Here is a 13,399-nt window from a genome sequence, read left to right as displayed (position 1 = left end):
ATGGCTGAGCATGGAGAGTAGAGCCTCAGCCTAGTCACTTCTACTACTCTGTGTAGATGAAACAGATGGCACTTCTGCTCACTCTTTGGTGGCCGAGCCTCCCATGGATGGGGCAGGGGAGGACACCTGTAGGGCACACCGCAAGTCACACCGCAAGGACAGACATGTGTCATCACACAGGGAAGGAGTGAAAAGTGGTGAACAGTAAGACAATCTACCACACCACAGAATAACAAAATAGGCAGTTTTTATTATTATTATTATGGTTAGAATGCTTAACATGCCATTTACCCTCTTAACAGATTTTTAACTGTACAATACAGTATTGCATCAACACGTACAACGTTGTCAGGCAGATGTTTGGAATGTCTCACCTTGTATAACTGAAATTTTATGCACATTAATAAGTGTATAAAATAGATGCAGCATATACATGCAATGGAATATTTTATTCGCCCTTATAAAGAATGATGTCCTGCCATATGCAGCAACATGGGTGAGCATTGGGGACATTATGCTGGGTGAAATAAAACCGTCATAGAAGGACAAAAGCTACACAATTCACTTCTATGAGTTGTCTAAAATAGTCAGAATCATGGATGTATAGAACAGAATAGTGGTTGCCAGAGCCTGTGGTGGGGGTGCAGCAGGGGGGGAGTCCTAATCAGATAATTTTGTAAACAACAATGTAGTTAGGGCATTACTTTATTTTCCAAATCATAGCTTAAAAAACCCCCAAGATTGGGACCCCTGGGAGACTCAGCGGTTAAGCATCTCCCTTCAGCTCAGGGCATGTTACCGGAGTCCTGGGATCGTGTCCCAAATTGGGGTCCCTGCATGGAGCCTGCTTCTCCCTCTGCCAATGTCTCTGTCTTCCTCTTTGCCTCTCATGATAAATAAATGAAATCTTTAAAAAACAAACAAACAAAAATAACCCCAATATTTACATTTCATCATCCAAACAAACTTTCATGCATTCATTAGGATGCTACAGATATTGGAAAGTGAAGCATGCTCTCCCTAACCCCAAACATACACACTTCTTTCTGAAACCTCTAGCCACAAAGAAGGAAAGGGGAACCATTGTCACTTACAGTTCCCAAGCTGCCAGGTTCCAGAAGTCCTGTGTTTCCTGCTTGGGTCATATCAGAAATACACTGGGTAACATGTGTGTACGTTCTTAACTTGGTTCAGCCGAGACAAAAGTCTTTGCTGACTTAGTGACCCAACTCCCTTCCTTTACAAATCGAGTTTAAAAGTTTGATTAGGGGTCAGTGTGATTTAGGAGTTCCCACACCCAACCAGACAGTTTGTACATGAATGGTCTGCAAAGCACTGAAGCATTTGAACATGATTAGATCCATGACTTCCTAGGCATCATAATGACACACAAGGATTGTGGCAGCAAGGCCAAGATACGACCTGTGGAGTGCGTGCTATGATCCAAATGGTCCCAGTTAGACTCTACGTCATCATAGGCTAGTAGGCAGTAGACCGCAGACACCGGGCTCTCTGATCAACTATTTATGTTGAATTGGTAGTCTCCCAAACATACCACAGGCTCCAACATTTTAAGCTCACAACCAGAGTTCTCTCTAGGACTAATACAGTATTTTCAGGCTGGATATAATAGCAACTCTTAAAATGATACTCTGCCCCATTTGTAAGTTATAGTTTCAGCTTTACTTCTGTTTTTTACTTTATTATGATTTTTTTTAACGTATGCAAACTCTATGCCTATATCCAAAAATGAGGGGCTCGAAGGGAGTTTGGAAAACACTTCCCCGACCCATCCGGAGTCTTTCTTGTGTAGGTTTGCCCCATCTGGTTAGATCCCGAGATTCACAGGCTGGCATATGACTTCTAAGGCAAGGACTTCTCTCACATCTTGGCTCCTTGTCCAGCCTGGCAATACACCCCAGGGCCCCCACATATTTGCTCCCCCTCTCCAGGGCCCCCTGAGGGTTCTGGCTGTACCGTTTTATACTCTCCAAGGCTACTCTTCTGAACCTCCACGAAGTGGCTCAGGTGTAGGGCAGTCCTCTGGGCAGGAGACGGGGCTGGGGGCTGGGGATGAGGTGACAGATGGGGCCAGGGTGGCAGGAAGCAGGGACAGGCAGATCCAAAGACCTGAGGCTTCTATGGTTCTGACACATCCTTCCTGGCCTCTTCTCCTAGCTGATTCTGGAAACATTGCTGGGCTGGGCCTCACACATCCTCCTGAGCTCTCACTACAGCCCCTGCCCTCCTGAGGCAGGGTCTCATCTGCCTTCACGCCTTCTCCCCATCACTACCAGCAAACCTCCCCTTTCCCTGGGCACAGCGAACAAGAGCTTTATTTTTCATCTCATCATAGCTGACACCTATTTTATAAACAAAACTGTTCATACATTTTTACATAGGGGGATGTGGCTTAAAGACGCACGTCAACAGTAGTGCCTGATACTTAACACCTTTCAAATGTAGGGTGCGTGGTTGTCACAAATAAATCGCCAACAAAGAAAAAATGGATCGTGTATTTACACAGAAGAGGACGATCGGACCCAAATGAAGCTGTCAGAGAGTTTTGCAGTCCCCAAGCTCTCCCTGAGCAGGTGAGGCCTTCCAAGCTAACAAGGGTGGGAGGCGGGGCTGTCTGGCTGGGCAGAGGGAAGTCCTTGCCATCCTCCTCTCCCAGGCTCACACCTTGACCACACCCCCCTCCCCCTGGCACTCAGCCCTGACCCCACGTGCCCTCATGCCATCCGCCAGTGTCCAGCTGGGCCCCTGACCAAAGGTATAGCATTGCAGAGCCAGAGAAGCAATCAAAGGTGAAGGCTCAGGGAAGCACAGAAGCGTCTTCCAGATGTGGTGTTTTCTCGCTGGAGAAGTCAGTCTCTATCCACGGTTGTTCTGGAATATCCCCTGAGTGCGCATTGGCTACACAGCGAGGGGACGAAGTCTGTAGGTGGTGCTCAATACCCTGAGGCCCCGGGGACTCGCCTCAGAGACTCACAGGCCTCTCTTCAGCAATAGACCCTTGAGGCTTATTATGTACAGATTGCCATCCCCCCTTTAAAGTAAGAAACAAACTGCTACTCATTTACAAGCCAACCCAGACCTCTTGCTCCCCCGTGGAAGGCGTGTACGTGGAACTCACTCGATCTGCAGTCTCTCCATAGAAGACAGGGCACTGTTTGCAGAGGTGTTTGGCGATGTGCCTTCGGAAAAACAAGGAGAGATACCTCCTAAACTTCTCCCCGACGAAGGCGTAGATGATGGGGTTGACGCAGCAGTGGGTCATCCCGAGGGTCTCTGTAACCTGCATGATTTGGTCCAGCTGACTGGTGCTCTTACAGTTGCTCACGTTAAAGGACTCCTGGAAGGTGCTCAGGAGAAGGACGATGTTGTTGGGAGCCCAGAAAAGGAAGTAAACAATCATGATCACGAAAATGAGCTTCACGGCCTTGTGCCTCTTCTTTTCGTTTCGACAGCGGAGCAGGGTCTTGAGGATGGCCGAGTAGCAGATGACCATGACCAGCAGGGGCAGGACCAGGCCCAAGATGCTCCTCATTATTGTATGGAAATTCTTCCATGCTTGTTGAAACTGAGGACTGCAGGAGGAAAAGGAATCTTCTATCTGCACCGTGGTGAAGATGATCCTGGGCAGAGAGGCAAACACGGCCACCATCCAGGTGACCCCACTTGTCACCACCCCAAAGGTGACCGTCCTGGCCTTTAAAGCAAACACAGCGTGGACGATAGCCAGGTACCTATCTATGGTCAGGAGGATGATGAAGAAGGTCCCGCCAAAATACCCAATGTGATATAGCCCCGTGAATGACTTACACATCACCTCCCCCAAGAGCCACCCGTTCGCGGCGTAGTGGGCCCAGAATGGGATGGTGAGAAGGAAGAGCAGGTCCGAGATGGCCAAATTGAGCAAGTAGATGTCAGTCATGCTCTTCAGCTTTTTGCAGTTGATGAGGATGAGGACGACCAGCATGTTGCCCACGAAGCCAAAGATGAACACCAGTGAGTAGAGCGGAGGCAGGAGCCCGGCGGCGACCTGTCTCACGCTGCTCTTCTGGCAGGGCGCGCTGTAATCATAGTCGTAAATGGTGGTGGGTTCATCGCTGCCCTGGATGTTGGTTGTGAACAGAGAATGCGATGTGGACAGCATGTTGTGGCTGACCTGGGAGAAGGTGCCATTGTCACCCATCTTCCTCCGGCCTGTAATCAGGGAACAAAATGATAACGCGTCACGTAAGGGCTGCCATCCCTGACCTGCAAAATAGCCTGGCTCCGCTTCAGCGATGGCCCAGTCTTTATCTTTGCTCTGCAGCCACGGCCTGGAAAGCTCTCATGCTGGCTGGTCACTTCCCTTTACTCCTGGGAGCAGATGCTCGTTGTCTCTCCCCACCAGCCATTTCTCAACAGGCTGGGCCTTCTTGGAGGATCTGACTTCTCATGATACAGTTCCCCGAGCTGCACACTTGCCTCTCTGCCTCCTCTGTAGGGGGCACACAGGCCTGTGACCCGAGGAAGGGCGATCTGTGAGGGGGCCTCCAGGAATGCTCTGCTCTGACAGGAGAGATGCACCGGAAGCCCGGGCCTGACCCTTCTGTTTCTGGCGCTTGTCTAGTGAGGGCTTGGTGTTGGGGGCCCTGAACAAAAGGCTCAGAGAACTGGAGCAACAACACAAGGCTGAGTCCCAACACCACCAAGTCGTAAGCCCAGCCTTGAACTGCCCATCCTCTGACTTTTTGAGAAAAAAAAAAAAGTCCTTGTTTTTAAGCTCCTGTGAATCCTGAGTTCGGTTACTTGCAGCTGAACGCCTTCTCACTGACTCCCCTTTCAACTCTCTGCCTCCACGTCCCCACCGAAGCTTTCTTTCCTGGAACGTTTGCAAACACTACCCAACTTCTGACTGCCCTGGCTCTGCTTCAGCCTCATCCTCTGCGAGGCATTGGATCCTTCTGCGAAGTTCTTCCATTTAAAACTCATTTGGCTTCTAGGAGGTTAGCCCCTGCCTCTTGCCTCATTCATTTTCTTTATTGGCGTCTCCTTCGCCTGCCCGCACTGAGAGAAGCCCTGGGCACCACCATCCTTTGCTGCCACCTCTTTACCTGCTACCTCTTTATTCTTGCTCTGAAGTGCTTGCTGGGTCCTGTTGTCTAATTGCAGGGTGTCAGGCCCCCTGAGTGCCAATGCAGCCCAAAGCTCTGCTTTCCGGTCCCACCTTTCAACCCCTACATCTTGGAGTTGAATTCCCCATCACTTCCTCTACAGCCTCCTGCATAGCTCCCCATTTAACCAGTGTTACTGAGCATCTACCGTGAGCCCTACTCTGTTCTAGGTAACTAGCGATACAGCAGTGAGCAAAGTGGGTATCACACAGGTACCTCCAATTAAACTCACCCTAAACTCGACATCCCCAGAAATGTGCTTCAGCTAATGGACTCTTTATCTTGGCTAATGTCCTTGACTCCAGCGTCTAGGAAGCTAGACTGGGCATTGTCTCGGGTCTCCTCCTCTTCAGAAGGTTAGGGGCAGACTTTAGGGGCCAACAGACCCAGATTTTAACCCTCCGGCTTACAAGTTGTGGCATTTGGGGCTAATTACTTCTTTAACCCTTTTTTTTTTATGTCTAAAGCATTAATTATGCTGAGTGGCCGTGAAGATGGACGGAGATAAGGACTCAGTGCAGCACCTGGCATGACAACGTGCTCTGTGCTACTGTCACTAATATTGTCACATGAATTCTGACTCATAAACACCTCTGGGTTCAGCCCCTCTACATTTCTGTCAGCTGCCACTGCCTTGCCTTAAATGCTCCCCACTTTCATCTTTGCTATGGTCTTGCCTTGCTTACAGCTTATTCCTGACCATACTCCTTTCAACCTGCCTTCCCCAACACTGCAATGGGACCGTGCGGGTGCTTCTCACCTGACAACTGCAGTGGTCCCATGCATTTGAAGTGGTGGACCTCAAAGGCAATGCCCAGACCACTCGTCCGTCTTTTCTACACTCACATCTTCCCAGCTTTATCGCCAGTCACTTCTCAAACCCCAGGTCCTGTGCTCCCACCCTGGCCATCTTCTGTCTATTTTCCTGCAAACTCACCTGCTTCCATGGTTTTTGCATACACTTGCCCGCTCTGTGTAAAATGCCTGGTGAGCTCCTAGTCATCTGCCAGTGCCTCTTGCTCAAATTCTCCTTTTCTGTGGAGACAAGCCTGCCTCCTCTAATCAATCGAATCATCTCATAACACCGTGTATGCCTTTAAACAAGCCCTTATCACATGATCTCCCACACACTGTGTGCCCCTTGAAGTCCAGATTATGTTTCTGTCTCTGGCTCTTATGATATTATCTGGATGAAGGAAGCACCAATAAATATTCATTGAAAGAATGCATGAAAGTCTTTATACTAAGTATGACATCTAACATCATTAGGCTTGATTCTCAAGAATATTCTTTTTGGGGGGCACCTGGGTGGCTCAGTGATTGAACGTCTGCCCTTTGGCTCAGGTCATGATCCTAAGGTCCTGGGATTGAGTTCTGCATCAGGCACCTTGCAGGGAGCCTGCTTCTCCCTCTGCCTATATCTTTGCCTCTCTCTCTGTATCTCTCATGAATAAATAAATACTATCTTTTTTTTAAAAAAAAGAAAAAAGAATATTCTTTTTTTCCTTTTTTGTTAGTGACTGTGAATTGGTTTTTATCTTTGTACACACCTTATTCTCCTATTTTCCTTATGATCGATTCATCTCATAGATCTTGCATTTCACTGAGTCAGATTCTTGCAAATCTGCAGCAACTAAATAAGACCTCTAATCAAGGTCCGAGGGGTGGGGTAGTATCCACCTAAAGAATTACAGCAATGATCATTAATTATGTGCACCTAAAGCTCCAGGTGCTGTGCTGAATACTTTGCATACATTAATTAGTTGAATATTTGCAAAAATTTTGTGAGCAAGTGTTTATACATTTTACAAGCGAAGTAATTCAAAATTTAAACAAAGACAAGTTAAATGACTTTCCTAAACTCACAAAACAAGTAATAGCTAAGCTGGATTTTGGATCTGGGGTTATTCTGTTACAAAAGACCTCAGGAGCTCCTATCTCCAGTCTGGGAGAGCAGGGATGGATATAGAATAGATAATTTTGTAGATATGCTTCCATGCCCTCAACAGAACTTCTTTGGCATTTAGACTTAAAACCCACACATTAACCCATACAAGCATTCCCCACCTATGCATGCAGAAGTGTGTGCGTGCACAGCACACACACACACACACACACACACAAACACATACACACACACACACACACACAAATAAGCTCCACAGGGGCCAAGACCTTTGTCTTGCAATAAGGTGTCTTGGTGCCCCAGAGCCCGATCTGGCACTTAGAGGCTGCTAAATAAATACCATTTCAGTAAGTGATTGACAGAGAACCAGCAGGCTGCAAGCTACAAGAAACACAATGTCCCACTGTGGACTAGCCTCCCAGGTAATCCAGTGTGAGATCGTATAAAGACTAAAATTTTGGGTATCCTTGCACATACCCCCTTAAGTGCAGCACACCCTCGGGGCTGCTCTGTAACCAACCACAGGGCTAACCTCCACATCTGGACGGGAAAGTATGCACTGGACCAGTGGTTTTCAAATGCTGGGCTTCGGTATCACAGGAAGTCTGATAGTCAAAAATGCACAGCCTAGACCCTCTGGTGATTCAGATAGGGGGAGAAGGTATGGTGAGAGGGGGCGAATTGCCCTAACCACTTCCACAGTGTGTTCTCTCTGCTTTGTTGTTTACCTACACTGGTTACTCAACCACCAGCCACCTCCTCCTCTACTACTTTTCCCCAGTCCCTCCAGCACATCTAACTCCTGGCACAGCAGACACTTGCAAGGTGTCACTTCTAAGTGTCAGAATACTTCCTTAATCAATTCAAAGCTGCCTGTCGGAAAAGTAGATTCCTAACTTCAGCCCCTGTGGGCCTTCTCAATTGAGGCAAGAAGTCCATTTTGGTTTAGGGCCTGGACCATCACATATATGGACTGGAGGAGGGAGGGGGAGTATTTTGGATAGAAAGTTCCAGCTCTTTAAAGCCCTAAGGGGCTGGCAGGAATTGAGTGAGAGGAGAAACTGCTGAGAAGCCTGAGTGTCCTTACTTTCCTGACTGTCTTCTTTAGCATACTGTCCTCTCACCTGAGCCCTATGGGATGGTCTCACTCTGCTCTGCCCTTGTTCACTGCCATCAGGGCCTCTACAACATTTCTGATACAGACACCACCCTCCACCCTTTTCTACCTCCAAGAACCAGGGTCCGGAGCTATGCAACCTTCAGGGTGCTCCCAGTCCCTGCTTCTCCAGTATTGAGATACTTTGAGCCTGTGATTCATAAAATAATGGAAAAAGCACCCACAACTCACCAGTGGATGGCTTCTTCCAAGTGGCACTGGAAGGTCAGGCTTCACAGCAACTGAACAAACAGATCTAGAGGTAGAAACTTGGTGTGCAGAAGTAGGAAATAATGTTTCCTGCAGAAAAGAAGGCGGAGATACAAGGGCAAGTAATGGTAAAGATCTGAGAAAAAAAAAAAAAGAATGATATAGTTCTTCTTTTCCAACCAGGAGCATTGTACACTAGGTTAAGGTCTCCAGAGTAATATTAATTTTGAAATCTTACTTATGCAACCATGAGTGTGAGTCAAGCAGATGTACAGGGTACATCTGCTCCTATGTCTAATGACTCTGGGCTTCTTTATCTTGTGAGTCCCTCTATCAGGAAATCTTCCTTTCTCTTCTACAAGTGATAATTTGCATGAGATGAGCAGAACTTGATTTTAACAAGGGGACTGTTGTGGAAAACAAGATGAGTTTTATGTGACCATGCACACTGGCTTCAGTGACATCATGGATTTGGGGTCTGATTGGAAATTTTATTTAGGCAGAGATTTTTATTGAAAAGGGAATGCAAAATGGTCTCTTGTATCAGAGATGTCCTTATTAAGAAGGGCCTCAGTTATTATAGGTCCCACTTCTCAGAAAGAAGTTTTTCTAAAAGAAAACAGCACAGAGATTCTGGGAAGGTGGTGGCATAGGAAGCACCAGAAGCCTCTCTCCCTACCCAGACAACAATTGCACTGACAGCATCTGTCTAATCTAATTATTCTGGAACTCTGGAATGTACTAAAAGCCACAACTGTCAGGGGAAGGCTTGGATGATCATCTGCAGTTAACTTTGGTAGGTTATAGTTTTTGGCACAGTAGCAGCTACCAATCCCCCAACGCCTCCCCTTGGCACACAATATATAAAGATGTGTGAGGTGAGGGCGGAGGACAGAGCTATAAAGAGCAGAGTATTGTGTGTTGTTGACATTAAGGTGGTATAAATTTAAATTAGACTGCTATTACTTTGAGTTGCTATATGCTATCCTTATGGTAATCACAGAGAAAATAGCTTTAGAATATACACAAAAGAAAATAAAAAGGAACTTAAGCATTTCACTACAAAAAAATCAACCAAACACAATAGAAGACAGCAGTGCAGGAAATGAGGGACAAAAAAGCTGTAAGTATGCACATAGAAAAAAATGGCAAAATGACAGAATTAAGTCCCTCCTGAACAGTAATTGCTTTAAATGTAAATGGATTAAATTGTCCAATCAAAAGATAGAGAATGGTAGAATGAATAACAACAAAACAAGACAAAACAAAATACAATCTAACTATATGTTGTCAACAAGAGACTCATTTTGATCCAAACATACAAATATATTGGAAGTGAAAGGATGGAAAAAAAATATTTACCAAAAGATGTGAAACAAAAGAGAACAAGGATAACTATACTAATATACTAATATAACTATAATAATAAAATAGATTTTAAATCAAAAAAGATTGGGGACGCCTGGGTGGCTCAGCTGTTAAGCACCTGCCTTCAGCTCAGGGTGTAATCCTGGAGTCCCGGGATCAAGTCCCACATCGCTCCCTGCATGGAGTCTGCTTCTCCCTCTGCCTGTGTCTCTGCCTCTCTCTCTGTACGTCTCTCATGAATACATAAATATAATCTTTAAAAAATCAATAAAAAAGATTGAGACAAAGGCAGATATTATATATTAATAAAGAGTTAAATACAGCCAGAAGATATAACAGTTACATTTACACCTAATGACAGATCATCAAAATATATGAAGCAAAAACTGACAGGACTGAAGGGGAGAAAAGACAGTTGCACAATAATAGTTGGAGATTTCAACACCCTATTCTTGATAACAAATAGAACAACCAGATGGAAGATAAATCAGGAAGCAGGGGGCTTGAACAGCACAATAAGCCACCTGGATCTGACCGACAGATACAGGATACTCTACCCAAGAACAATAGCACATGCACTCTTCTCAAATGTATGGGATATTTTTCAGGAGAGGCTGTAACTGAACAAAAGCTCAATTCAAAACTAGACAAAGGACTTGCCTCGAAAATACATTTCTCCAAAGAAGATATATGCATGGCTAATAAGCATATTATGCTCAACACCAGTGATCATGAGGGAAATGCAAAACAGCGCTACAATGTGATACCACCGCACTGCCTTTAAGATGGGTGCAATCCAAAAAAACAGAGAATAACAAGCATTGGTGAGGATGTGGAGACATGAAACTCTTGTGTGCTCTTGTGGAAATGTAAAATGGTACAGCTGCTGTGCAAAACAGTGTGGTGGTTCCCCCAAAAACGTAAAAATAGAATTACTGTGTGATCCAACAATTCCACTTCTGGTTGTATACTCAAAAGAAATGTAAGCAGAGTCTTTTTTTTTTTTAAGATTTTATTTATTTATTTGAGAGAGAGAGCACAGAGGGAGAGCGAAAGGGAGAAGCAGACACACCCTGCTGAGCAGAGAGCCCAATGCGAGACTCAATCCCAGGACCCTGAGATCATGACCTGAACTGAAGGCAGATACTTAACCAACTGAGCCACCCAGGTGCTCCAAAAGCAGAGTCTTGAAGAAATATTTATATACCCACGTTCATAGCCATATTATTATTCACAATAACTTAAACATTGAAGAAATCCAACTGTCCACCCGTGGATGAATGGATGAGCAAAATGTGGTACATGCATACAATGGAATATTATTCAGCCTTACGAGAAGATTCTGACACCTGCTACAACACAGAAGAACCTTGAGGACCTTATGCTGAGTGAAATAGCCCGTCATAAAAAGACAGGATGATTCCACTTAGAATCATATGTGAGATACTTAGTCAAAATCATAGAGATGGAAAGTAAAATGGCGGTTTCCAGGTGCCAGGGTGAGGGGTTAATGGGGAGTTAGTGCTTACTGGGTACAGAGTTTCAGTTTTACAAGATGAAACGAGTTCTGGAGATGGATGGTGGTGATGGTTGGAAAAATTACAAATGTATTTAATGCCACTGAACTTTACACTTAAAAACAGTTAAAATGGTAAGATTTTATGTTATATAAACATAATATACTTTATGCTTATTTTATCACAATAAAAAAAGAAAAGAAAAAGAGAAATTGCCATTAACAGTACAAATTTTGCAGTTTAGGGAACCACACTTAAGAATATTCCTCAGATCCTACAGGGAACATTGAGTCACTTGACTTGGCTCCAAGCATTTTCTGGAACTCAGATGTTGGGTCAGGATCCTTATGCTGTGACCTTGGCAAATTTCTAAGCTTTGATTTCCCTAACTATAAAATAGATATAATAAGGCCTCTGGGGTCTGTGGGATTTAAATGGATACAAAGCAGCTAGTACAGCGTCTGGTACAAAGAAGGTATTCAACAAATAGGAATTAACAACAACAATAACAACAACAACAACAACAAAATACTCAGTACAAACCAGGAGTCCTTTCTAGATTTCTATTTGTTGTAACCAGCTATCAAGTCTAACTTTTTTTTTTTTTTTGGTCACTATATTCTCACCTGGTCCATGCAGATAATCAGAAAATTGGGGGATCCCTGGGTGGCGCAGCAGGTTTGGCACCTGCCTTTGGCCTAGGGCGCGATCCTGGAGACCTGGGATCGAATCCCACGTCGGGCTCCTGGTGCATGGAGCCTGCTTCTCCCTCTGCCTGTGTCTCTGCCTCTCTCTCTCTCTCTTCCTGTGTGACTATCATAAATAAATAAAAAAAAAATTGGGAACGAGGGTAAGTACACCTTAGAATTCTTTATGCACACGAAGAGAGTTAGAAACAATGCTTTTCCAGCAGTTTGAAAGCCTTATGTTCACATGTTGGCACTGAAATTCTCAGTATGAGAGAGAGGTACGATCTTTTGAGTAGAGTTGAGGGAAGGCGTGTCATCAGCCACTTGTTTCTGTAAATCAAAGAAATAAAAACAGGTCATGCTCCCTGAATGAAGAGGGAAGAACCAGACCAGCACCAGTCATGAGAAGGTTAAGATTCTTATTCATCTGTAGTCTGAAGGTCAACAGCAAATTAGGGGTCAGACATTTGAAGCTTAAAGTTAGTCCTAAGAATCTCTTTCCCCTTGCACAGATGGCAATATTCAGCTAAAGGGAAACATGGGGAAAAGTGTGGCTGGAAAGAATTGCTGCCAGGGCAAGAAGTCAGGAAATGTTTATCATTCGCCTCAGGTTACATTGACGACTCCCCTTGTTTCTAACTCCCTTACTTATCTGTGATGGATTTGTTCAGTTGACACCTTTAAAAGATAAATTCTTGCCTTTTTTTTTTTTTTTTTTAACACAGATGCTTTGGTTGATTGCGGTTTCTATGGTTTTCATGCTTCCGGTGACCTACTAAAATAGATTAGCGTGTTCTAGGATTTTACATCTTCAGTTTTGGCTAAGAACATTAATCTGGACAAATAGGATACCCACAGAAAAAGCACATTTATACATTCCTACATGTTCTGGTCATGTTTCCTTAATAAAAAGAATATGAAATATTTCCGCTATTGTCCCAAGTGACATAGTAACACAGCAGCAAGAAAGTCCAGAAACCAAATGTTTTTGGAAAGGGAAGGTGCCAAGTAACAGAAGATGGGCACTTATTTTTCTCCTTCTCCAAGTCTGCCACCATTTCCAGTGAACCAAGAACAAACAAGGATAGGTGATTTAAAAAAAAGAAAGAAAAAAGTCATAAAAACAAGTAATTTAAGTCTCCATTAACTGAAAGTGTAAAGGTAGCAGATGGGATGTTTCTATACCTTGAGAACAAATCAACTTTGGAAAATAGAGGTGAAGTCAAGATCTTTAATACATCCAGTTGCTTAAAAGCCCTCTCACGTGACTTAAGAGGATGTTGTTTGAACCTGTAGTAGAGAGATAATCTTCTGTTCTTCTACAGCCCAGAAGAACTACTACTAAACTACTCTGTGACTAGACTCAGACCTTAGCTCTGGAGAGG

At 44.6% G+C, this 13,399-nt stretch overlaps 1 protein-coding gene across 3 annotated transcripts; it reads right to left on the bottom strand.

The window, feature by feature from the left end:
- Positions 1-230: 230 nt before the first annotated feature.
- On the bottom strand, positions 231-12,016 carry CCR2 (C-C motif chemokine receptor 2). Of its 3 annotated transcripts, XM_041760545.1 has the most exons (4): positions 11,952-12,016; positions 8,423-8,530; positions 6,719-6,848; positions 231-4,212 (listed from the first exon to the last, which is right to left on the bottom strand). In XM_041760545.1, exon 4 carries the CDS (start codon positions 4,199-4,201, stop codon positions 3,083-3,085), a length of 1,119 nt encoding a protein of 372 aa, XP_041616479.1. In that variant the 5' UTR covers positions 4,202-4,212; positions 6,719-6,848; positions 8,423-8,530; positions 11,952-12,016; the 3' UTR covers positions 231-3,082. The 3 variants fall into 3 exon arrangements, with proteins under 3 accessions (XP_041616479.1, XP_041616478.1, XP_041616476.1); XM_041760544.1 differs by lacking the exon at positions 6,719-6,848; XM_041760542.1 differs by lacking the exons at positions 6,719-6,848; positions 8,423-8,530; positions 11,952-12,016 and adding an exon at positions 6,106-6,157.
- Positions 12,017-13,399: the final 1,383 nt, after the last annotated feature.

The sequence above is a fragment of the Vulpes lagopus genome, chromosome 7 (assembly GCF_018345385.1).
Source record: "Vulpes lagopus strain Blue_001 chromosome 7, ASM1834538v1, whole genome shotgun sequence".
NCBI classification, from domain to species: domain Eukaryota; kingdom Metazoa; phylum Chordata; class Mammalia; order Carnivora; family Canidae; genus Vulpes; species Vulpes lagopus.
Note: the sequence above shows the minus strand (reverse complement) of the source record. Positions and strands in the feature narration are given on the sequence as shown.